At 33.7% G+C, this 27,953-nt stretch overlaps 1 protein-coding gene across 1 annotated transcript; it reads left to right on the top strand.

The window, feature by feature from the left end:
* Positions 1-183: 183 nt before the first annotated feature.
* On the top strand, positions 184-14,909 carry LOC308270904 (uncharacterized protein; the record flags this gene model as incomplete). Its single annotated transcript, XM_080707058.1, has 2 exons — positions 184-1,126; positions 13,933-14,909. The coding sequence occupies 2 exons, from the start codon at positions 184-186 to the stop codon at positions 14,907-14,909; spliced, it is 1,920 nt and encodes a 639-aa protein (XP_080563184.1).
* Between the last annotated feature and the right edge of the window lie 13,044 nt (positions 14,910-27,953).

The following is a 27,953-nucleotide window of genomic DNA, read 5'->3' as shown; positions in this document are numbered from 1 at the left end:
TCAGTAGTCCCCCCGAAAAAATCTTTACTCTGAAGATTTTAAAACGGATTCTAAGTAATCGGTGGGCTAGTGAATTATTAAATGATATCGGGGGACCCTTCACATGTAGTTATAGAAATAACACACTTGTCTATCTCTGTAATTTTGTTTCTTTTAAGATTATAGAGCAGACTCTGCAGATCAATGGAGGGGGCTAACCATTCCAGAGTATCTGAATTTGTGTTACTTGGACTTACCGATTCTCCTGAGCTTCAAATATTCTTCTTTGTAGTGTTTTCCATTTTGTATTTAATGACTCTGTTGGGCAACTGCCTGATTTTGTTCACAGTCCTATCCACCTCACACCTCCACTCCCCCATGTACTTCCTGCTCAGCAACCTGTCTCTCATCGACATGTGCCTGTCTTCCTTTGCCACTCCAAAGATGATCATAGATTTCTTTGCTCAGCGCAAGACCATCTCCTTTGAGGGCTGCATTTCTCAGATCTTTTTTCTGCACCTCTTCACTGGGACAGAGATTGTGCTGCTGATCTCCATGTCTTTCGACAGGTATATTGCCATATGTAAACCTCTCCGTTATTCAATAATTATGAGCCAACGAGTATGTGTTGGGCTTGTGGTAACCTCTTGGACTGTGGGCTTTCTACATACAATGAGCCAGTTAGCTTTTACCCTTTATTTGCCCTTCTGTGGTCCCAATGTGATAGATAGCTTCTTCTGTGACCTTCCTTTGGTTATCCAGCTGGCCTGTATAGATATATATGTTCTGGGGATCTTCATGATTTCTACCAGTGGTGTGATTGCTCTCATAAGTTTTCTGCTTTTGCTCACCTCCTACATCATTGTTCTTGTCACTATCAGGGACCAGTCCTCCACACGATCATCGAGGGCTCTTTCTACTTGTACCGCACATTTTATAGTTGTGTTAATGTTCTTTGGACCCTGCATCTTCATTTATGTGTGGCCTTTCACAAATTTCCTGGTAGACAAAATACTTTCTGTCTTCTATACTATTTTTACCCCCTTTCTCAATCCACTTATCTATACTTTGAGAAACCAAGAAGTAAAGGCAGCAGTAAAGAAGAAACTAAGTGATCCATATTTTACATTTGGGAAAACCACTCCTTGATATCCAGTGCAATGACTGGAACAATTCTACCTGAGATGTGGATTCTAAGTTTTGTTCATAGATCAATAGAAATTTTAACTTGATTTAAAGACATTTATTTAGTTTTATTTTATGAAAAGAAGAAGCCAAGGTTGACAGAAATGCAAATATCTTGCCTAGATGTTAGTGCAGTGTTTGCAAACCTTTCATGATTATGGATCCTTTAGCTAATCTGTTAAAATCTAACATTGACTTTCATAGAAAAATGCATGTATCATCAAAATTATGAGCATAAAATCTGAGCTTCAGATATCTGAGAGTCCTATATACACACCTCACATTAAGACTAAGGAAGGCTGAGATAAGATATTGCTATCTTGTTTTCTAACCGAGTACACACCCACTCTGTTGCACATCCTTGTGTTATTTTGAAGGTTGTTCATGTTAATTAGAACTTTAATTAGAAAAGAGTTTGGGACATAACAGGCTTTTTCATAACCTCATAAATATTGTCATAAGAAGATTCACATTGTAGAGCAATTCTTTTCAATAATACTGAACATTCTTGTTTCAATTGCTAGAATTGTTTGAGTTTGGAGTTAACTTTGAACACATGTAAATAATTCAGACAGTCTAAAATTTACCAATACAATTTCTTTTTTTGTGATATGGAGATTGAACTCAGGGACATTTTACATATGTGCTTCAGTCCCAGCCCTATTTTTATTCTTTTATTTTTAAACAAAGTCTAACTAAGTTTCTGATAGCCTCACTTAGTTGCTGAGGCTGAGTTACTGAGGCTGGCTTCAGACCTGCAACACTTCTGTCTCATTATCCCAAGTACTGGTATTACAGATCCATGTCCAGCTAACACAGTTTCTTAATGGGTCTGTATATCACTGACACTTGAAAAGTAATATTAAAATAATCCATTAGCCAGGCATGCTGGCGCACGCTTGTAATCACCATGCTTCGGAGGCAGAGACAGGAGGATCGTGCAGGTTCAAAGCCAGCCTTGCTGGCTTAAGAGACCCTGTTTCCAAGTAAAATATAAAATAGGTCTGGGAGTGTAGTCCAGAGGTAGAAGGGTTTCCAGGAACCCCAGTATTACCAAAAAAATCCATCAAATGATAATTTGTAAAGTTTAAATTATAAAAAGTAAGCTACCTAAATCTGATTGGCTTTTAAACTTAGATGAAAAATCATAGGTGTGGTGAACTAACTTTTACTAAGACTAAATGTTTGGGGAAGCTATTAATTATTAAATTTATGATACTTTTTATTTTCAAAGGAAGATATTCCAAAATATTATTAGCCTTGGTATAATGTTTGTGTGTAATTTTCAATATAATATGTCTTATGGAAGATAAAACTGAAAAGAATTTAGAACATGTGGTATAATTTTTCCTAATTTGGTTAATTACTAGTCATGTTAAATAGAATTTTATTATAAAATAAACCTTAGAATCAAGTGGCCAATCCATTTTCCTAACAGTTGAAAAACCAAAGGTCCTTGGATCCATAGAAGTAGTTCAAAGTTGAGTCACTATAAGAGACAAAGAATACTGCTCTGAACTAAATGTGTATGGTGTAATAAAATCTTAGATTTTTTTTCATTTCTTAGTTGTGTTATCCTAGGAAATTCACTTTACCTTTATATACATTCTTCATCTTTAACACGAAGATTATAAATAGTAAATTAAATGTTTATCATGGCTATTTTATGGGAAATAGACAAATGGATTTTAAAAATGTAATTTCCATTTTCATTGTACTTCTGCCTCAGGTGTATCTTTTTTTTAAAGTAGTATGACTTTAAAGAATAAATTTTTCATGGAAAACTACTACATATAAAATTTTATATTCTAGTTTTAGGATGTTTTTAAGACTGTGACTTGATAAGACATATAGCAGGAAAAAATGGAGATTTCTCTTGTTTTCATGACTAATATGTGGGATGACAAAGTTAGGTTAGATTGTCTGATATTTTGAGGTACTAAGATTGTGTCTATTTGAGTTGACTGATGATAGGAAAGTGTTCTGGAAGCAATCTACCACAAGGATTTCAAATGGTGAGTACCATGTGGAAAACAGTGCTTGCCATATGTAAAAAGTAAAGGCATTAATAGTTTCTTACATTTATCTGGAACTTTTTAAGGTGTTTCAACTTTTATAGCCTCAAAGCCAAATATTTACTATTTGAAATTAAATAATGTGGAAAAATTTATGAAAAATGTACTGTCGGGGCTTTGCATACAACCACACTTAATTTTTAAACAAGTTCATTTTAAACCAAATTATAAATGTTTCCTGGATGTCTTTTAGTCAAATAAAAGGTTAAGGTAGAAATGTAATGTTACCTCATTTCTATTCTTCAATAGAAATTATTATCATTGTTTTAAAATTTGAATTCCTTCTCTAAATTGTTAATCTTTTGATTTTATGATATAATAAAATGTGTAAATTTATCTAAATTGAATCTTTGCCAATTATAAGTCATTGAAACATTTCTTTCTTTCTTTTGCTTTTGGCAGTACTGGGGATGAAACCCAGAGGCATTGTACCTCTGAGCTATGCCCCCAGCCCTATTTTTTAGTCTTTTTATTTTTTGAAACAGGGTCTTACTGAGTTGTGACAGGCCTTGCTAAGTAGCTGAGGCTCTTTGTGAACTGCAATCCTTGTGTCTGCGCCTCCCGAATGCTGGGATTACAAGTATGTGCCACCACACCTGGCAATCATTGGTACATTTCTATTTTGAATCTTTTCCTTTGTATACCTGTATTTTTTCAAAAGAAGTATTGTATTTGGGGTATTGCTTATTTTAAATTGAATATATTTCAAGATGGAATGAAAAGGAATAAAAATACACTAATATTTGATAGGTCAGTATCTTGTTTTATTATGATAATATTTTTAAATAAATGGAGTTAAATTCTGAAGTGTCATTCATGTATTTTGTCTCTCATCTTTTATCCCTTCAAAAGGTAGTGATAATTGAAACACTTTAAATTTTTAGACTATATAATTTATTAAAATATTACCTGGAAATTAGTGATGCTGTATTTTCTACTCATTTTATGTAAAATAGTAGTAAACAAGTTTCAACTATAGGCAAAAAGGCTACCTTGGCTTTTGAAAATATAAAATAATTTTTGGGAGACATGGTAGAAAGCACTGTTCTGGACATGGTTCAAATTAGAACCACAAAATCATAAAATTAAGTCAAACATTTTACCTGGCATAGACCCCTCGAGTTGGAAAATGAAAAGAATTTCTGGAAATAGTGCCAATTCATGAAGAATCAGTCGAGCCCTGAATTGCAGTCCCATAACTCCACTCACTACCCCTAGTTATTTCTGTACCAATGAGGCAGGAGGATTGCAGATTCGAGACAAGCCTGGACAATTTAGTGAAACCTTGTTTCAAAATAAAAATTTAAAAAGCGTTGTCTCTTTCCATCGTCCTGAGTAACTTTGAATTTTCTTGGTTAACCAAGGACTCCCTTATACCCCTTATGCATTTTTATCCCCATCACCTCAAACTTTAAGGCTATTTCCAGGATGTCTCTTCTTCCCATACCCTGAAATGACCTTACTGTCCTGCATGGAAGATGGCTGCATTTAACTTGGGGGATGAAGTGCCAGGTGACTAGAAGCCCCATAGTTCAGGTGACAGGACACCTGGAGAGAAACAGGAGGGATTCAGAAGAGATCTAGATGTTTGTGGTGAGGACACATTGCTGGGCATTTGCTTCTTTGAGGGTGAAGTGTTCTGATTTGATGACATTCTCATTCACTATAGATGAGGATTATTAATTTATTTACTCTAAATTTTTTATTTCTGAAAGCCTATGATGTGATAGACATCACTCTATGGGTAGCATAAACAAGCAGTGGGGTTGGAAATAAATTATTTTAATTTACAGTTGGTTCCTACCTCCTCAGCCATGATTTGTATTCCTTTACCTATTACACACTAACTTTCTTTTTCTTCTAGTGTGTCAGGTTGGAGCTTTTTCACAAGCTATTTTATCTGATCAAAAATATCCTCCTACCTAACCTGCTCACCTTCTTCACATTCTGCTTATTCCTCAGGACTAACTTTGTTGTAATTTCTTTAAGAAGTATTCTAATGATCATCATCAATCATGGAAGACCCCAGCATTATCCATTCTTTTTTATTCTGTACATCTCCCACATAATACTCAGTACAATTATAATTATAAATGACTATGAAGTTATTTCTAGAGTACCTTTATTTCCCTCTCTAGATTATACTTTCATGAGGATAAAACTGCATGTGTCCTATTTACTCTTTATCCCAACAAAGAATAATATCTGGCATGTATGCACACTCAGAAAACACCTTGAAAGATTAAGTGAGGTGCATTAGAATTATGTTCAGGGAGTTTTTGTAACACAGAGAAGAGACTTGGTGATTATAATAGGATAAAGGAGGCTCATAAATGTAAGAAAGTGCAGCTAAAATTTAGTTTAAGCTTAAAACAGGAAGAGCAAGTGGAAGAGTATATGTGAACTGTGAGGGTATAGGAAAAAATGGTGTGTGCCCAGAAATAAAACCCATCCATAATTTTAGAGGAAACTGATGCTGTTTGAGAGAGTGGTAACACATAAAGCTGAAAATTTAGACAGAGGTAGACATCAGATAACCAAGTGTATTAATACTCAAGATTTTCCGGGTGTGGTGGCACACCCTTGTAGTCCCAGCATTTGGGAAGTTGAGACAGGAGGATTGTGCAAGTTTGAAGCCAGCCTCAGCTACTTAGTGAGGCCCTTGAAACTCAGTGAGATCCTGTTTCAAAATAAAGAATAAAAAATAGGGCTGAAGGTGTTACTTGGAGGTAGAATGCCCCTTGGTTCCATCCCTAGTACTGCAAAACAAAACAAAACAAAACAAAACAAAACCCTCAGCACTTAGAGCTTTATACTACCCAAGATAAATGAATGTAAAGTGTTTCATGATCAGACCTTAATTTTTAGAAAAGTACCTTTATTTTGTGAAAATACCTATATATCATGGGCTTAAGCATTAGAGAAAAGGAAAGAATTATCATAGTGATATATAATTTTTGAACCATGATATATGCATATAAAGGTTTGATGCTTAGTATGGTACAATTATGAATAAGCAAGCATTCTCATATATTTGGTATTAATTGCTGTGCAATTCACCATTGTCAAACTCTGAAACCAACCAAGATGTCCATCAACATATGAATGAATAGATAAAAATAAGGGATATGTACACAATGGAATTCTACTCAGCCATAAAGAAATACACAATTACGTCATTTACAGGAAAATGGATGGAGGACATTATGCTAAGTGAGATTAGTCAGTCACAAAAAATAAGAAATCATATGCTCTCCCTAATATGCAGAAGCTAGGGAGAAAATGGGTTATAGGAGGAACTCTAGATGAAGGAGATAATACAAATAAGCAAATAAGGCAACCTAACTGAGGGGATGGGAGGAATAAAGAGGGAAATTCTCCAATTCACATGATGTACATTAACAAACATATCAATGTAAATCACAAAGCCAAATATGAGAAGGAGGAAATGGGGCGAGAATTAGGTAGGAGTAAATTGGATGATGTGTGCATGTATGCCACGTATATCTCCACCATTTTGTACCCCATTAAGATGTATGACTACAATGCACCAATAAAAAAATAAAATAAAAAATTGACTGCTGCATAGGATAAGGAATGGGCAAAAGATGTTCCAATAAATAAAAGTACATACCCTTTGAAACAAAATTCTATTACAGAGGGAGGACTTATCCTATAAACATGCTTACCAACATAAGAAAAAGAATGTGTTCAATATTATTTACCATGGCATTAATTTAATAGAATATATTTGAGGACAAATTTTTACCCAAATTTAAATTTATTTTTACAAATTAAATTGTCCAGGCAGTGCAATAATATGAAATGGGAAAAAATAAAAAAATCTTTATACTGATATGAAAACCTCACCTTGAACTGTTAAGTGAAAATCAAAAATTTCATAAATGCAAAAAGAATCTATATTTGAATCTGCCTGTATTTGATTAAAGAATCTCAGGTATAGTGGCAGAAACAATAAAGGAGAATCCTGTGTGCGTGTGCACACACATGTAATGAGAATAGGGCAGATGGAGCAGGGAAGAATAATTTCAACTGCACATTTTTTAATATCATTCTGATACTAAACATGGGAATATGTCATCTTTTTAAAAATATACTATAGATACAAAAAGAAAAAAGAAGAGATGGTGGAAAGAAGAAAATTCTGGCTCCACAATATATTAGTGGTGCAACCTTAGTCAAATAACTTACATTTTTCTCAATTTTTGCCTGTCTCAGATGTGATAATACTGATATATATCTCATATAATTGCTGAAAAATTAAATAATATTCAACATGCAAATTTAATTAAACATAGCATTAATATATAATTGATGAAGCATTTCTGGCAGGGTGTGATGCATGATATTATATTTTAATTTCTATCCTGAGGGAGTTTGTTTTGCTTTCTCCTCCGAAGCATCATAGGTCATTTTCTCAGAAAGGTGTGTCATTAATTGGATCTGTGACTAATTGTCCTTCTGGGTCTTCAAGACCCTTTAAGGGATATAAAACCAGGATCCCTTTCCTGTCGTGTGACTCTGAAATCTAAGAGTGATGGAGTCTCTTGCTTTTCCACTCATTTAACACACTCCACTACCATGACATAGGATCTGTGAAACACTTCTTGATATGTTTGCTCTTCTCTGTTCAAGAAAACAAAGACATGGACATTTTTAACAGCAAAACCTAGAAAATGTTTCTCTGCATTCCTTAGTTCTGCAGAAGCATGACAGGTAAAAACCTGGTTATAGGATTTTTAAGAAGCATAGATCTAAGGTGTTGCTCCATCTATTTTTATGGTCTTTCATGCTTTAGTGGAAATTCCCATTAGTTTTCTTGCCATTACCACCATTACCACCTTTCCTCATTTTTTCTTTTTAAATGTCATATAATTTTAGTGAATAAACTCTGACTCCTTCAGCTACCCCTCAGAAACTGTCTTTTAGGAAGTCTTATAATTTACTACAGAACCAAATAAATTGGAAATCAGAAGCCATATGCACTAGTTCATTAGACCTTTAAAGGACCTCAGAGGGAATCTAATCAAGTCAGAGATTTATATAAGCCCTGCGGGTACTGGTGGAACTTGATAGAGACATTTGGTTATTCCTGAAATTCTCTCCACATCAATTATTTTTTTTTTACCATATTATGATATTCCATATTCAAATAATACCTTTATACTTACAAAAGGATAATCACTTCCGAAAGTGAACAAGTCATGTTTTTAATTGTAATCTGAGTCAAGTACTGTGGTAGATACTAAAAAGAAAACAAATTGTCAAACAAATGAACAATATTAACAAACTTACCAAAATAAGCCAGGGCAAGTCCGTTATGAAAATAATAGTTAAACACACACACACACACACACACACACACACACACACACACACAGACTTAAAAATTGTTTATTAGCTCTGAAAAAGAAAAGAGAAGTGAGTAAAATTACTTAAGAGACTTTCAATTGAAGAAATAAAGCTTAGATTAAGCCTTGAAAGGTGATATAACAAACCCATACTTTTAGTCTTACAAACATTGAAATTCTTTGAAGCAGATATTATGACATCATTTTATAAATAGATTTTCTGGAAGCAGAGTGGAATTGACCAGAAATTTATAACTGACCAGAAAAAATGGCATGTCAAATAAATTTTCTTTGTCATATCTTCCATAAAGATGTTTCAAAAATCCCCAGCTATTTCTCAGATGGAAAACCTCTTTACTGACTACCTTCTCTGCATTAAGAAGAGCAGGGAAAGTGATTTCTTAGGCAGGAGAAATGGTTTTGCTATAAAGAGAGAAATATGGCTGAAGGATCTTCAATGCCAGGAACCTAGTTTGGTGTTGATGAATGCACGTTTGAAGCTCATCTACTCTAAGACAAATCTGTTTTGTTATGTATGTATGTATGTATGTATGTATGTATGTATGTATGTATACTAAATATCTGTAATACTACTTATTTATATGTTTTACATCTCTCATATTTACAACTAGTTTAATTTAGTAGAACATATAAAAGAACAACCTGTGAAATACTTAAGCATAGTAGAGGTAAATCTAATTAATTAAAGAAGAAATTAAACAACTCCGTATAACTAGACTATAGACTGTTTAATTAGGTCGATAACTTGAAGGTGAAAATAAAGCATCATAAGATTAGGTTCTATTTTTAAAAATTGGTGCATTGTAGTCATACATCTTAATTGAGTACAAGATGGTAGAGGCATACATGCAAACATCACTCTTTTAGCCCTTTCCCAACTTCCACCTCATTCCCTCCCCACTTCCTCCTTCTGATGTTTGGCTTAGTGATTGATTGAATTTGATGTTTGGCTCTTCTGGGTTTTTATTGTTCCAAATGAATTTAAGTACTATTTTTTCTAAGTCTTTGAGGAATGACCTTGATAACTTGATGGGTTTGCATTGAATTGTCAATCACTTATGGAAAAATAGCCATTTTGATGATATTTATTCTGCCTATCCAAGAACATGGACGATCTTTCTATCTTCTAAGGTCTTCTTTGATTTCTTTTTTCAACTTTTTATTATTTTTTAGAGGTATTTTACCACCTAGTTTAAGTTTATTCCTATGTATTTTAATTTTTGTGTAATATTATGAGTAGAATTGTTTTCTGGATTTCTTTTTCAGTATATTTATGGCTGGCACTCAGGAAAACTTTTTATTTTTTAAGATTGATTTTTATTTAGAAACGTTTCTGATATTAGGGTGTGTTTCTTCTATTCCAATTCTCTGCAGTGCTTTTAGCATAAATGGGTATTAGGCTTTGTCAAATGATTTTTCAGCATCTATTGAAATAATCATGTGATTTTGGTCTTTGGTTATGTTTAGGTGATGAATTACATGGATTAATTTTTGTGTGTTGAACCTGTCTTTCATTACTGTGATAAAGCCTACTTGTCATGGTGTATGATTTTCTTGATGTGGTTTTGAATGTGTGTTGCTAGTATTTGGTTTAGTTGTTTTGTATCTAAGTTCATCAATGATGGCCTGTAGTTTTCTTTATTTGAGCTATCTTTATTTGGTTTTAGTATGAATGTGATGTTGTCTTCATAGCATGTAATTGGGAGAGTCCTATTTCTTTCTATTTCATGAAATAGTTTGAGGGTATTGGAATTAGCTCTTCTATATGGGTTTTATCAAATTCACTTGGGAAACCATCTGGTTCTGGGCTGTTTCTCTGATGATAAGCTTTTTATTTCTGCAGCAATCTCTTTGATTGCTATTGATTGGTTTAAATTTTTATTATCTTCTTTAGTTTAGGAAGGTTATATTTATTCAGAAAGCTGTCAATTTCTTTCAGATTTTTTATTCTGTTACAGTATAGTTTTTCAAAATAGTTTCTGATAATTCTCTGGATTTCTATGCTGTCAGTGGTAATATCTCCTTTATTATGTTTTATTTTCATAATTTAGATTGATTCTTTCTTTTGGTTAGGGTGGCTAGTGGTTTATCTTTTTAATTTTTTTTTGAGAAATCAGCTTTTGGTTTTGTTGATTTTCTGTATTGTCTTTATTCTCTACTCATTGATTTCTGCTCTGATTTTAATAATTTTCTGTCTTCTACTAGGTTTGGGGTTATATTGTTCCTATTTTTCAAGGGCTTTGAGGTGTGTGATTAAGTTATTTATTTGGTGATTTTCTGTTTTCTTGTGGGCACTCAGTGCTATAAATTTTCCTCTTAATACTGCCTTCAAGGTGTCCTGGAGGTTTGCTATGTTTGCATTTATATTTTCATTTGTTTCTAGAAACTTTATAATTTCACCCTTTAATTCTTCTATGACATCATTCAAAAGTTTGATGTTCAAATTGGGATTAGGTTCTCTTAAATGCCTGGTTCAACTTTTACAGTGAACTCTTGTCACTCAATGTTAGGCTGCTTCCCTAATGCTATGATAATAACAGATTGAAGAACATGGTTGGGTACATGACTGTCAATACACAATATGAGGCAGGAAGAGAAAGCATCCCATTGTGGAAGGATTAGAATGGAGGCTGCAATGCCCCTTCACTCAGTTTTTTTTTTTTTTTACATTGATACATATGCCAGCTATCTAATCTTTGTCTTTGAACTTAATTTCATATGTCGTATACTTCATGTGTTTTTAAAGCTTGAAACTATTGGCTTTATTTTAGAATACATGAAAATTATTATATATTATAACCATAGCATTTACTTGGCTATAATTCTAGCAGCATATGTGTTGGGATGATAAACACATACATAAAATTTATAGACTAATATGGAAAAATTACCCAGGTAAATCTTTACAAAATACTGTTTTCAAAGCATAACTCTGCCAAAAATCTTTATGGTGGTCCGTTCTTGTCTTTAATATCAAGTTATATATTTTAGAATGATATTCTTATTCCTCATAACTCTACTAAATATCTTGTTTCACTGCAAAAGGCCATGCTGTTTTTCTCCATGTACATTATTTTTATGGTTCTTACAATTAAAATTTTAGGTTTATTTTAAATCATTGTTACATTTACAACCCAATTGTGCTAGCACTGTGGAGTAGGTTGCAGAGAGGCCAAAGTGGGTGTCCAGAGATGGTGTGTGAGTCATATGATTTTTTGGTGAATACTTAATAAAGATTAGTGACTGATATAAAAAGAGTTCAGTGGTGACATGCTAAACATATATTACCTTCTTCCCTGAAGGTGGTTTCTAAAAAGGGTTTCCTGTCTCTGATGGTGTCTTGCTCAGTGGCAGCCTTCTAAACAAGTGACACATATACTTTCCACAGTGCCCTCAGTTCCACCCCAGTCACCACTGAGAGAGGAGTTTTGTGTGCAAGGCTGCAGAAGCAGTTGACATAATTGGCATCAGCATGATTAGTTTGCCTTTGTGACCAGCATCCCAAGGAGCAAGTATCCTGTCATACATGCAAGAAAGTAGCTTTCAACAGATAATGCTAGCTTGCCCTAATTATCAGTGTGCATGAGAGAAAGCCAGCTTTCTTCAACATATACATCTGGACATTCTGGCCCAGACTTGTTCTTATTCCCTAATTTGGCTAGGTTTTGGGAAACATGAAAGGGACACTGGATGACAAGATATTTTACCTCTCTTGCTATGGTATGTATGTTCATGACAGTTCTTCTGCAAAACTCTTTTTTGATTTATTCATCACATTATAAGTTTTCCTTTAATTAAAGTATAGTTCTCATGACCCTTGAAAACTAGATTTGTTTGGTTGCATTTTTCATCAATTGTTTTATTTGTGAATGTTTAATGTCCCCCCCAAAACTCTAAATTGCTTGAAGCAGAGGCATATGATTTTGGATTTTACTCTCCATTACATCTAGTACAGGGTTTGATAAGGAGAAAAGACTGTTTATTTAGATTTATTGACTTGATTTCCTGTTGCCATTTGAAATGATGACTTTTTAAAATTTTCACTCCCAGAATCTCTCAGGTCCAGGTGAAAGCAATCATTGTAAATTCCCATAAGATTCTTGAAATATCTTCCTTTTGTGAACTCATGAATATCATCTTTGTTTAATAAATCCCATTGCAAGAGGATTTCTTGGTCAATTCCCCAGTCCCAGCAGTATCCATTTAACCTATAACTGCTAAACAAGTAATGATTCATGTAGGTCACTTATTTATGTTTAAAATTACCTCCTATTATCTATGTCAGAAGCCTACTCAACACTGAATAACCCAAATTCATGATTCTGCTCTAGATCTGGTAAGTAAAGACATTATGAAATGATTTCTATTCAAAGACTAAGTGTTTTCCCTTTCTACTCCATCATCTGATCCCTATTCCATGAAGCTGAGATCAATAAAACTATACATATATTGGCATATAGCGTTGGAGAATTCAAACAGGGGTGGGGCAAGAGATTTATTTTTTAGCTTTTTATCATTAAAATGATGTGATATATCCTTTGGAGACAAGAGTATATTTTAAAATTATAAAATTACAATTATTTATAGGAGCACTAGGCTCATTTTGTAATGAAAAGAAGTTGTGGCAAACAGAAGTTAAGTGTTTTTTTTGTATGCATGATTATATTTTAGTTAACATGATAAACAATATTCTCCCACAAGTCTCAGCAAAACTAATTTTCTGTGTGTTTTTGTTGGTGTCAGCCAAAAGAATTTTATTTGTAAATGTGTTAACAATTCTACTCTGGAAATTTACAACTATTCTATAACTCTTACTTAAAGTTTTACTATAATATTTCTTAAGAACTTACATATATTATATATTTTACATGCTTTTTTTAGCAAGGATAACTTTATGAATGAAATCTATATTACTAAACATGTATATGTGCACACATGTGTGTCTCTGTGTCTTTTAAACACATTGTCAACATGAAAGTAGGTGCTTACAAAATGTTAGCTATTATTAGAATTATATAGATAGGCAGATAGACAAATATGTGAATATGTCTCATCTTATTTCCATTTGATTATTGTGAAATACTAAAAAAGAATGTCATCACAATACATATGATTTTAAGAGTATTTTACTTTATATATATTGTTCTATAATTTTCTTTCAAACTATCATACCAACAAGATGAAAAATATAGTAAAGAGAAGTTTTTCTAGAGAAAATATTCTGTGAAAGTATATGCTTGGAAATGGAGCTTTCACTTCAGTTAAATCATGCTTTCTCTTAATTTTTATTTTCTCTGCAGGCTTCTACCTATCCATAAAGACAATGGAGGTGGCCAATGAGTCTACTGTGTCTGAATTTGTTTTGCTGGGGCTGTCTAATTCCTGGGAACTGCAGATGTTTTTCTTTCTGCTCTTTTCATTGTTTTATGTGGCAATGATGGTGGGCAATAGCCTCATAGTCATCACGGTGATAGCTGACACTCACCTACACTCTCCTATGTATTTCCTACTTACCAACCTTTCCATCATTGATATGTCTCTTGCTTCTTTTGCCACTCCCAAGATGATTACAGACTACCTAACTGGTCACAAAACCATCTCTTTTGATGGCTGTATTACCCAAATATTCTTTCTACACCTTTTCACTGGTACTGAGATCATTTTACTAATGGCTATGTCCTTTGATAGGTACATTGCAATTTGCAAGCCCCTGCGCTATTCTTCAATTATTAGTCCCCAGGTATGTGTTGCCCTTGTGATAACCTCCTGGTTTGTGGGAATTATGCATTCAATGAGCCAGGTTATATATGCCCTCACGTTACCATTCTGTGGTTCTAATAAGATAGACAGCTTTTTTTGTGACCTTCCTGTGGTATTTCAGCTGGCTTGTGTGGATACTTATGTTTTGGGCCTCTTTATGATCTCAACAAGTGGCATAATTGCTCTGTCTTGCTTTATTCTTCTATTTAGTTCCTACATTATTGTCCTGGTTACTATCAAGCATCATTCTTCCAAAGGGTCATCTAAGGCCCTCTCTACCTGTACAGCCCATTTCATTGTTGTCTTCATGTTCTTTGGGCCATGCATCTTCATCTACATGTGGCCACAAAACAGCTTCCTGGTAGAGAAGATCCTGTCTGTGTTTTATACCATCTTTACTCCCATTCTGAATCCAGTAATCTACTCTTTGAGGAACCAAGATGTAAAGACAGCCATGGGGAAACTGAAGAACAAATTTCTGAATTCCAACAAGGCAACTCCTTCTCGTTATTTTTAGTTTTAGCATTCTAGGCATTAAGTTTCATGTTTTTGTGACACATAGCATTGGTCATGATGTTGTGTTGGGCTCTTGTTTGTTCCTGAACTACTTGTCAAATTGTAATTGTCAAGGATTTTTGTAAGAACAGTGCAATTTAAAGCCATTTTTCTTGCACATGTTCAAATTACATTTGAAATTTTAAGAAAGCAATAAATAGAAATAATTTCTCCCAGAAACAAGTTTACCTACAAAAATATCAGGAGTGACTGTCCATTTAGGAACATTCAATATAATAATAGATTCATTGCAAAAGAAGAGCAGAGTGAGAAGAGTAAGTACAGATTAAAGACAAACTAAGAGACAATGATAATGACATATAATTAGCAAGTGAATTACTTAAGAGAGTTGCTTTGAAAGCATGTTAAATTAGTAAGAGTTGTACAATCATTAGAATTTTCAAACTGCTGTAGGAAATTAATTAATTTCTGCCTGGAAAGCAATAGTTTTTCAACATGATTTCCTGATTTTTTTTTTAACTAAAGAAAGTCCTGGGCACATCTAAAAAAATGATTTAAGTGTAAAGTCTTCACTAACCAATTTTAGCCAATAAACAAATGTTTTGATACCTTCTTCTGATAATGCAGACTGTACAGAACTAAAGAATTCTACAAACCAGAAATTATTATGAAATGAATGGCAAAGAAGTAGACTTTTCATACAGACATTATAGAAATTTAATGCGCGGGAAGTTAAAATTAGAATTAAATTAAAAATATCTCATGATAATTGTGAAATTTATGGAAAGCTCATGCTTTATTATTTTATTTTATTTTTGTGGTGCTGGGATTGAACTCAGGGATATTCTACCTCTAAGCTAAACCCTCAGAAAATTTTATATTTACTTTGAAACAGAGTCTTGCTAAATTGCTGAGGTTGGTCTCAAGCCTGCAATCCTTCTGTCTCAGCCTCCAAGTATTGGAGTTGTAGGAATATGCCACAACATCCAGTGTACTATGCTTTAATTTAAAAAGTGTTATATTGCTTTAAATTTGGCCAAGGACCTGTATGTTTTTAGTATATGGATAAAAATTAATTTGTACATAGTAATACATGGTCAATGCAATAAGCATGTTTTATGTACAAGTAGGTTTTGTTACTGTTTTAATATTAGCTTTCAGGTGCACAAAGTATCACTACCACCTGCTGGTAGCTACTCAAATTTCAAGTATTGAAAGTCATGAGAAACACCGTAATTCTTCTAGGTATTTGCTTGCACAAATTATCTTATTTAAGTTATGAAAAAATTAAATAATTTGCTGTCATTTAGAATTTACTAACATTTATAAAGATGGTATAAAGTATGTTACCCAGATTGTATCCAAAATAAGAAATATACATTGCCACCACAGTATTTCATAAATATCACACCACTATTTTTTCTGGAATAATTGAGTCAATGAGGAAAACCAATAATTACATATTCATTAAAAATTATTTACAAGATATCAAGTAAGAAGGAGAAATTTTAACTTTTTTATTTTAAGCCAAACTATAAGAGAAATGTATTTCCTTTATTGGTATGCAATTTTTATTAATATATTATATTTAATTTTAAAATGTGTGATAATTATGTTTAAGGTATAAGCAATTTATGAGCCATTTGTTAAAAATTTTCACAGTATTAACATAAAAATAAAACATAAAACATCAGAAAAATAATAGCATGATTTGGTTTGTAATAGAAATACAAATATATCAATTTAGGCCATGTGTGAACATACTTTCTGTTGCAATTGTATGTGTAGGTTCAAGGACTTTGTTTACATAGACTACTTTAGTTGTCATATTTATTTTTTCAGAAAATAATTAAAAATAATTTCTTTTGCAGTACTGGGGATCGAACCCAGAGGCATTCTACCTCCAAACTATACCCCCAGCCCTATTTTTTATTATTTATTTTGAAACAGTCTCATTATATTTCAAAGGACCTCACTAAGTAGCTGAGGCTGGCCATGAACCTGAAATCCTCCTGTCTCAGCCTCCCAAGTACTGGGATTACAAGCGTGCATGACAATGCTTGGAAAAAAATGTCTTTCTGCAATGTAAAATCATGAAATCTTTGAAAATGATGCCATTGAGCTTCAGTGCCTATGGTTCAGTGCATTTAAAACTCAAGAAGAACATTTGTCAAAACCCCTATAAAGTCTAAATGATCACCAGACAACTGTATAAAACAAGTCCTTAATGTGGTTGAATAGTTGGATTGATGTGTAAAACTCTGAGAATGAAAAGGACTATAGATAACCTCTGGAAGACTTTTCTATATAAAGGTACCTACCTATCACCTCCTTGGAAGAATCATCACAAGAAGTCATTGTTCATGACATCACTGCATTTACACAGCCAATAGCAATTTTTTCAATTTTAAAATTTTTCATAGGTACACTGTATTCATACATCATATTGAGGTAAAAAACTTGTGTGGACATACATGTAGGCATCACCCATTTAGCCCCTACCCAAGTCCCATCCTATTCCCTCCCAATCCCTCCTGCCCATACTTGGTTTAGAGGTTGACTTCAATATGTTTAACAATATGTTTAAGTACATTGTGTGCTTTAGAGAATTTCCTTCTTCCCCCTCCAATCCCCTCATTTAGGGTGTGTTGTTTGCTTCTCTATAGGATTTCCTTTTTCATCTACTGTTCTTCCAATGACCCATTTCTCCTTAGCTTTCACATATTAAGGAAAACATCTGATTTTGAATTTTTTGTGACGGACTTATCTCGCTTAGCATAATGTCCTCCTGTTCCATCCATTTCCCTGTAAATGATGTAATTTTTTATTGCTAAGTAAAATTCCACTGTGTACATATCCCACAGTTTTGTAATCCACTCATCTGTTGATGGACATCTTGGCTGGTTCCATAGTTTGGCTATGGTGAATTGTGCAGCTATGAGCATCAATATACATTCATTAGTTTGGTAGTTTGGCTTCCTATCTTTTGGGTAGATACCCAGAAGTGGTATTGCTGGATCAAATGGTAAATTTGTTCCCATTCTTCTGGGAATTCTTCATACCATTTTCCAAAGTGGTTTCACTAATTTTCAATCCCACCAACAATTTTTTTAGAGGTCTCACTTCTCCGCAACCATGCCACCATTTGTTGATGTTTGTGTTTTGAATGATTGCCATTCTAGTTGGAGTTAGGTGAAATCTCAGGGTAGTTTTGATTTGCATCTCTCTGATTGCCAATGATGTTGAGCATTTTTTCATGCATTTATTGGCCATTTGAATTTCTTCTTTTATGAAGTGTCTATTTAGTTCACTTGCCTGTTTTTTGATTGGATTATTTGTTCTTTTTTTAGTGTTTGTTTCTTTAGTTCTCTCTCTATTCAAGATATTAGTCCTCTATCGGAGGTACAGGTGGCAAAAATCTCCCATTCTGTTGGCTCTCAACTGAGGTTCTTGACCATTTCCTTAGCTGAACAGAAGCTCTTCAGTTTCATGCAATCCCATGTATTGATTCACCTTTTAATTTTTTGTGCCTTTGGGGTCTTGTTGAGAAAGTGTTTATCTGTGCCTATGTGTTGCAGTGTTAGATCTTCAAGGAGCCTCAAGGTCTCTGGTCTAATTTCCAAGTCTTTGATAAATCTTGAATTGACTCTTGTGCAGGTGAGAAAGTGGTATTAATTTCCAGTTTTCTGCATATGGTTAACCAGTTTTGCCAACACCATTTGTTGAAGAGGCTGTCTTTTTTTCAGTGTATGTTTTTTGGCCCCTTTGTCAAAATCAATTGGCTGTAAGTGTGTGGATTTGTTTCTGGGTCTTCTAATCTGCTCCACTGATCTACGTATCTATTTTTGTGCCAATACCATGTTGTTTTTATTACAATGGCTTTGTAGTATAGCTTACAGTCAGGTATTGTGATTCCTCCTGCATGGTTTTTGTTGCTGAGCACTACTTTGGTTATTCTGGATTTTTTTTTGTTCCAAATGAATTTAAGGACTGATTTTTCTATGTCTGTGAGGAATAATCTTGGTGACTTAATGGGCATTTCATTAAATCTGTAGATCACTTTTTGAAGTATGTCCATTTTAATGGTATTTATTCTGCCTATCTATGAACATGGAAGATCTTTCCATCTTCTAAGATCTTCGATTTCTTTTTTCAATGCTTTATAATTTTATAATTGTAGAGGTCTTTTACCTCCTTAGTTAAGTTTATTTCTAAGTATTTTATTTTTTTGTGGGAGATCCTGAGTGGAAGTGTTTTCTGAATTTCTATTTCAGTGGATTTATGGTTGGTGTACAGAAAAGCTTCTGATTTTTTTAAGATTGGTTTTGTATCCAGACACTTTGCTGAATTTGTTGATCAGTTCTATAAGCCTTTTGGTTGAGTTTGTTGGGTTTTCTAAATATAGTATCATGTCATCTGCAAATATTGGAAGTTTGAGTTCTTCTTTTCCTATTTGTACTCCTTTGATTTCCTTTTCTTGCCTTATTGCTCTGGCGAGCATCTTTAGTATTATATTGAAGAAAAGTGGTGATAATAGACATCCTTGTCTTGTTCCTATTTTTAGGGGGGATTTTCAAAGTTTTTCCCCATTTAATATGATGTTGGCGTTTAGCTTATTGTGGATTGCCTTTATTATGTTGATATATGTTCCTTCTATTCCAATTCTCTGCAGTGCTTTTATCATATATGGATGTTTGATTTTTTTCAATGGTTTTTCAATGTCTACTGAAATGATCATGTGGTTTTTGTCTTTGATTGTATTTATATGATGAATTACTTTGATTGATTTTTGTATGTAGAACCAGCCTTGCAACCCTGGGATGAACCCTACCTGGTCATGATGTATGATTTTCTTTATGTGGTTTTGAATGCATGTTGCTAGTATGTTGTTTAGTAGTTTTGCATCCAAGTTCATCAGAGATATAGGCCTATAGTTTTCAAACTGTCTTTATTCGGTTTTGTGTGATGTTGGCTTCATAGAATGTATTTGGGGAATCCCAGTTTTTTTATTTCACAAAATAGTTATTGCTGTTTCAATCTCTTTGATTGCTATTGGTAGGTTTAACTATTCTATATCTTTTTGACTCAGTTTAGGAGTATTTATCTAGAAAGTTGTCAATTTCCTCCAGATTTTCCATTTTGTTAGAGTATAGTTTTTCAAAGTAGTTTCTGATAATTCTCTGGATTTCTACAATGTCAGTAGTAATGTCTCCTTTTTCATCTCTTAGCCTCATCATTTGGGTTGATTCTTTTTTTTTTTTTTTAGTTAGGTAGGCTAGTGGTTTATCTATCTTGTTAATTTTTTGAGAAACCAGCTTTTGGTTTTGTTTATTTTTGGTACTGTTTTTTATTCTCTACTTTGTTAATTTATGCTCTGATTTTAATAATTTCCTTTCTTCTATTGGCTTTTGCATTAGATTGTTCCTGTTTTTTAAGGGCTTTGAGGTGTGTCATTAGGTTATTTACTTGAAGATTTTGTTTTCTGATATGAGCACTCAGTGCTATAAATTTTCCTCTTAATATTTCCTTCAAAGTGTCCCAGAGGTTTTGATATATTGTATATCTATTTTCATTTGTTCCTAGAAATTTCTTGATTTCACCTCTTATGTCTTCTATAACCAATTCTTTCAGAAGTGTGGTGTTCAGTCTCCACATGGTTTCTGTGTGTCTACTTATAGTTTTTTTTCTTGTTTCATTCCATTATGTTATAAAAAGACACAGGAAAGTATGTCACATTTTTTTGAATTAGCTAGTGCTCATTTTATGGCCCAGGATATGATCTGTTTCAGAGAAGGTTCCATGAGAAGCTGAGAAAAATCTGGTCTCTGCTATTGTTGGGTGAAATATTCTGTATTTGTCCACCAGGTCCATTTGATCAATGGTGTTCTTTAGATCTGAGGTATCTTTACTGACCTTTTGTCTGAAAGATAGGTCAAATGGGTTGTGAGGAGTGTTGAAGTCTCCATTATTATTGTATTGGTATTTATGTGTAACTTCATGTCACAAAGAGTTTGTTTTATGAAAGTAGCTTCACCTATGTTTGGGGCATAGATGTTGATTATTGTTATTTCCTTTTGCTGGATTGTTCCTTTAGAGTAAAATATGACCTTCTTTGTTTTTTCTAAAAGTTTGGGCTTGAATTCTAACTTGTTTGATATCATAGTTGCTACTCCTGCTTGTCTATATGTTCTGTTATCATGGATTACCTTGCTTCAGTCCTTTATCTTATGTTTGTTACTACCTTTACTTGTAAGGTGTGTTTTTTTCAAGCAGAAGGTAGATGGGTTCTGGTTTTTAATCCATTTTACAACTGTGTCTTATTATTGGGGAGTGGAGGCCATTTACAGTTAGTGTGATTATTGAGAGATCATTTTTTAATTTCTAATATGTTGAGATTTTTCTTCTGTTTGAAATACTATTTATTCTTCTTTGCTTAGTTGTCTCCTGGATAGAAAATATTGTTTCTCTGGTTCTGATGTGTATTACCTATTTCTTCCTTGTAGTTAATCTCTTTGAGTATTTTCCCTAGTGCTGGGTTTGAAGACATAAATTCCTTCAGTTTCTGTTTGTCATGGATGCTTCTTATTTCCCCATCTAATTTAATAGATAGTTTTGCTGTGTAGGGAATTTTTGCCTGGAAGTTGTTTTCTTTCAGAGTTTGGAATATGTTACTCCAAGCCATTCTGGCTTTCATGATTTGGTTTGGGAAGTCTGGAGTGATTCTAATTGGTTTTCTTTTGAATGTCACTTGGCCTTTTGTTTTTGTTGCCTTTAAGATTCTCTGCTTGGCTTTTACATTGGTCATTTTGACAATTATTTGGCATGGGGAACCTTTTCTCTGATCTTGCTTAAAGGGAGTTCTATAAGTTTCCTGTACCTGTGTATCGACCTCTGGCTCTATGTTTGGAAAATTTTCTGCTATTACTTCTTTGAAGAGATTATTAATCCCTTTGGTTTCACCTTCTTTTCCCTCCTCTATTCTGATTATTCCAATTATTATAAGAGAGGTTACTTTCTCATCTATTCTGATTATTCAGATTATTATAAGAGAGGTTAGCTCTCTTAAAATGGACCCATATTTCTTCAATGTCCAAATCCTGCTGTCAAATTGTTTCTTCTAAGTTATAAACTATGCATTCATTTTTGGAGTGATCATCTTCTAGGAGTGAGATTCTATTCTTTATGTGGTCTAATTGATTGTTTATAGTTTGAATTGATGCCTTTACTTCAATTATTGTATCCTTTATTTCTTTCAGATTCTCTCTAAATTATTTTTGAAAGTCCTGTATTATTTCTATACTTACATTCCTGATATGATCTTTTTGGGATCTCTGCATTTCTGTGTTATCAGATTCTGAGATTGTGGGATTGTGGGAGCTCATTGCTCCATTATTGTTCCTCATTCCTATGATTTCAGAAGTTTGTGCCTTCTCTTGTTTTTTTTCTGGGTCACCATGACTTCAGTTATGGTGCTATGGATCTCTGGAGTTTGTGGTAATCTCAGCTGCCACTACTTCTTTACTGGGCTGCATGAGACCTTGGGGGCACTGGGCTGGACGTTTTCCCATAGGGAGCTGCAAGTAGGGTGTGGTATCTCTGCCACTGCTACTCCTTCACTGGATTGGACTACAAGATCTCAGGCTCACAGAGTTTATCAAAGCTGTGCAAATTTCTGGGAGTGCAGTGCTGGGATTTCTTCTGTAGGGGCCATAACTGCACTTACAGTTGCTGTGCACACTGATCTGGAGCTTTTGTGGGTGTGGTGAACTCACCACTGCTGCTCCCAATATGATGCCACCACTGCCTTGTGCTTGGCCATGAGGCTCTCGTATTTCTTTTCTGTTTTGAGCTGTACTCTGAATCCCTGGAGGGCATGATGAGCTTGGCTGCTGGAAGTTTTAGATGGTCATTGCACTGAAAAAATTTGCTGAAACCCTAATGATCTGCAGCTGCTCACGTCAGCTCCTTGTTTACCTTTCCTCTCTGGAGCCTGGTGCTGTGAGGCAAGATGGCGCCAGCATGGTGTCCACCCTCACAATGCAGGCTGGTTTCTTTTCTGTTCTCTGGTTGTTCTTCAAGTCTTCTTTTTCTCTGTTCCTTGTATTTATAGTTTTTACTTCTCTGATGATAGTGTTTTCTGATTATGTAAAGTGCTGATTTTGTGGCAATAGAGATAGATTGTCAGCAGGACTTGTAAATGCTGCTTTTCTCAGTTGCTATCTTCCCAGAAGCTGGGAATCAACTCGAGATAAATTTTTTTTAAATCATTGTATTTTTTTAAATCATTTTTTAAAATCATTTTTTAAAATTATTGTATTTCCTTGACAAATTCCAGGCACTCCTTTAACAAAGATAACTATAGCAACATGGCCATGGATTTTTAAAGTTGTAGGAAGAATGGTGCCATTTATCATGAGAATGCCCTAAGGCAGAAATGATGTTTTGCAAAGCATGTTGAATGAATAGAAGACAGCTAACATCAACATCCAGGCCAAGGGTAGTTTTAGATGGTCTGCACTGTTTCAAGTAGCAGAATTAAGGGAGTGTGGAGATACAGAGGATAGGTAGTAATGTGTTGACATTAAGACTGACAATATTAAACTATGAGCTTTGAAAAAATTTAATGAGCCAATTGTAAAAATTCTTGTAAAATTAAGCAGAATAATTGAATGCAGATGGGAAAACCCTATTAAAATTAGATATAGATGAAAACACAAAATATAAATTGTGCTATATGAGGGAATCAGGTACATGTACTGACAATAAAAACTGTTATATTGTTTCTAAAGATATTTGAAAATTTCAGAATATTGTATATTTCAATGATGGTGGATTCAGCATGATGTCATTGAATTTATTTTATACCTCTTCCTTTGTATGGGTTTCCTCCAAGGCCCTAGAATGGGCCTAATAAGCTCTTCTTAATACTTTTGATTTTCTTTCTCTTGAAGATGTCCCCAAGATTACGTAAGATTTAGACTCTGCAGAATTTCTGTCAACTCTGAGTGTGGGGATTAAAGTCTTAGATTCAGGTATTTTTTTTTTAATCAACCAGTGTTTAGTGCCAGTTCTATTAGAGGTATAAACTTGGGTTAAATATTTAATATCCCTTAGCATCAGTTTCTATATCTCTGTAAAATAAGATAATAATGGTATTAACACTACAAATTATTTAAAGAATAAAGAAAGCAAATAATAAAAAGCACATAGTTGTATTTTTATTATACAACTTTGGGTAATCAAGCGCAGATATCTTTGTTTAAAGAACACTCTGTTTTCTTGAGCTAGCAACTGACTTTAATTTGAAAGGTAAATTTTATAAGTTTAAAATATCTATTTAGTGCTGGGCATTGGTGGCACACGCTTGTAATCCCCACACTTGGGAAGCAGAGACAGGAGGATCATGCAGGTTTGAAGCTAGCCTCGCTGGCTTAAAAGACCCTGTTTCCAAATAAAAATATAAAATAGGTCTGGGAGTGTAGCCTGGAGAAGGGTTTCCAGGAATCTCAGTACCACCAAAATGAATGAATGAATGAATGAATGAATGAATAAATAAATAAATATAAAATACCCATTTATATATGCATTTATAAAATAAATGTATATCTGGATTAACTTAGAATATGAAAGTGACTTCATTGGAAAATTGCTCTGATTTTTATATTAATTCAGACTTCTGAGAAACTTATTTTTCTCTTTCTTCACAACTTTTGTAAATAAAGGGACACTTCTAACTGTTGTTTAATCATTTCATAATTGTACAGTGAATAAATATTAAGTTGATTTGTTGATTTAAATAGAAAATTTTAAATATTTTTTGTCAGAATAACAATCACATTTGACCTTCATATTATTAAGACAAACAGATAGATGGATATATTACAAGATACATGTATATAGACAGATAAATAGATACCTAAATAAAATTTTGTGTGATATGATGTCTTATATAAAGTATTTTTTTTTGCACTGACAAAGCATTAGGATAATGTGATCATTGGACTGCCAAAAAGAAGTGTTTGGTAAGATGCTATTATTTGATCATGTCCAGACTCTTTCTAGAATTGTTTTCAAAGTTAAAAAAAAAAACAGTGAAATTCCATTTTGTGAATGAGGTTTGATAAGAAAGCTGAAATAACCTCTTTTCTCCCTGTTTCTTCCCTATTACTATTTTAAATTATAATTTTTAGATGCATATATCTAGAATGATAAACAGGGAGAGAAAATTAGTCAGGGATATCTAGTTCATGTGAACTTCCTGTATGTACTCTCAAGACACCAATGAAATTTACTAAGAAATTATGATAATGATTGATTTTATAAAGATCACGTTTCTAAAGTTATTTTTAATGCTCCTAATTATACCTGTGAGGTGAATATGCACAAGTTGTGTATACACACAAATAAGATTAGAAATGTTACTTGAATCAGGTTAATGTATTTTATCTGTGCTGCTGCTTGTTCAATTGATATTTTATTTTTTCTTTTTGATATTTTGTAAAAACAAAACCAAATAAATTCCAAAAACATGTAGTAACATATTATGCTTGCATTTTTTTTTTTTTTTTGCTTTGGTAGTTTATATTGCCAATGTAGGAAAAAGATATTTGCTATTGTTGTGGGCTCTTTTTTATTCAAAAAGGTATAATTTAATTGGGAAATTAAGACTAATGCTCAGTTGTAGCTTCAACAAATCTTTTACAAAGTCAATGGGAAATAGAGAGGGAAAAGAAGAAAAACAGTGTGCCTGGGAGACACACTGAAGAGCCAGAAAATGGATCTCTGCCCTTCTTTCCTAACCTAGCCCTTAAATAAAGTGTACTTCTGGTATGTTCTTATCAGCATTACCAAGGCAATGGGCTAGTAACTTATTTCTTAGGCAGGTGGTGCCTTTCTGTCTCCAGATAATGCACTTACTGTACTAGTATTGGGAAGAGGTTTTAAAATATATTAATGTACCAGTATTGGGAAAGATTTCCAATTTTAAAAATATATCATTTGTACTAGAAAAACCAGGACTGGTAGGAAGGAGGGAATTGTAATTTACATTTCTAAAGAGAAGGAAGAAAACCAAAGCCAGGGAAGAGGTTTCTTTACATTTCTAAGGAAAAACAAATGGCCTGAGGGATGGGAGAAAATCCCAGATCCCAGAGAAGAAACAATTTAACACTTCTGGGGAGGGGAACAAAAGTAGAGGCCTGTGTTTGAAGACAGGACTGTCCCCCCTTTCCGGGCAAATCTGCCTGGAAATAGCAGAAAGACTGGGCTAGAGATAGGGCAGCATAATACAGATCAAAGGACCTGCCACAGAATTGGTCTGGATAAAAACAGTATACTGGAATTCTTTGGAATTTTCATTCAAATTGCCCCCTTGTGCCCCTCTCTTGGGCACAGGGCTGTAACTATCTCCTGTATTTCTATCTTTTTAATAAACTTCTTTAAATCTTCAGCCAGTATCCAACTATGCATATTTATTCTTAGCTTAGGACAAGAATCCACGGTTTTTCTGTTTTTCTGTTTTTGTGGTTGTGGTGGGGGAATTACTTCTCCCCTCACACACCGAACATATTTCACCACAACACTTACTAAGTGTAGGGGTCAATATTCTATCCTTTTCTATCTCTGATGTATTAGTTGCCCATCAAGTATGGGTGCTTTGAAGCATCACAGGGAGTTTACATTTACCAAACCAAGTCCAGGTCCCAAATAGGAGAGAAACAGAGGTACTAATTACAGCCAGTGTAGTTGTGTGCAATCTCTAAGAGCAAGTTATAAGGCACTTGCTATCTTTATGGCTCTGAAATGCCTCAGTGTCATTGCACTCCTCATCTCCCCGGACACTCCTGAAGCTAGTCATCAACCACTGAAATGCAGGTCGGATGCCATGACTGCAGTCTACTCGTCTCCCATCACCCTGCTCGCCAGCAGTATTGCCCTCTGCCTTCCTTCTGCCTTCTGATGCTCATGTTGGTGCACATAACTGACAAAACCAAATTTGTTGAAGAAACCTTGGCCAATAAAAGGCAGCTCATAGAGTTTAGTCTTTTATGCAATAGAAAATAATGCTAGAGAATGGTGGATTGGAAGCTGAGCCATTCAATACCCATCACATTAATGGTATTTAATACTTTTTATGATTCTACAAAATTATTTTAGTTAGTAATTATATAAAATTTTTTTATTGGTGCACGGTATTCATACATCATAGTAGGATACATACTTTTGTAGACATACATGCACACTTTTCCCAGTCAGCCCCCACCCAATCCCCACCCCATTCTCTCCCTATCCCTCCCTCCCATGCTTGGTTTAGTAGTTGACATCTAGTATTATGGCAATTTATCTAAAATTAAAAAGGATAATCTCACATAACAGTTTCATTTGTCTGATACCAAGCTTTTGATGACTTAAAGATAACATTTCAATATTTCTTTTTGCTTTCTTTCTTACCAGAGAATATTTTTTTCTATTTTTAGGTGAAACTATCATATATTTATGTATTTATTTTTCAGAAAAAAATCTATCCTAATATGGAATATGGAGTCTAGGTACCCAAAACGATCTTGAAAAAGAACAAAGCTAGAAGATATATATTTTCTGATTTCAAACCATATAAAGCTACAATAATTGAAACAGTGTAGTACTATTCTAAAGGCAGATATATAAACCATTGGAGTTAAATAAAAGCCTAGAGCTAAATTCTTCCCTATATTGTCAAGTTATTTTTGACAAGGTTTCCACGAACATTTGGTGGTGGAAATGATAATCTTTTAACTAAATATTGTTAAAAAATAATAATTACATGGAAAAGAATAAAATTGGACCCTTACCTAATCCCATATACAAATATTAACTCAAAATAGATAATAATAAATATAAATCTTAAGACTATAAACTTTTAGGAGAAAATCTGGGTCATAAAACCTCACAACATTGAAATTGGCAGTGATTTCTTGGATATGATTTCAATGGCACAGGCAACAGAGGAGTATACAGACTCCCTAAAAAATAAAAAAATAAAAAATAAATTGTATATCCAAAGACA

The sequence above is a fragment of the Muscardinus avellanarius genome (genome assembly GCF_963383645.1).
Source record: "Muscardinus avellanarius genome assembly, chromosome: 12".
NCBI lineage: Eukaryota > Metazoa > Chordata > Mammalia > Rodentia > Gliridae > Muscardinus > Muscardinus avellanarius.
Note: the sequence above shows the minus strand (reverse complement) of the source record. Positions and strands in the feature narration are given on the sequence as shown.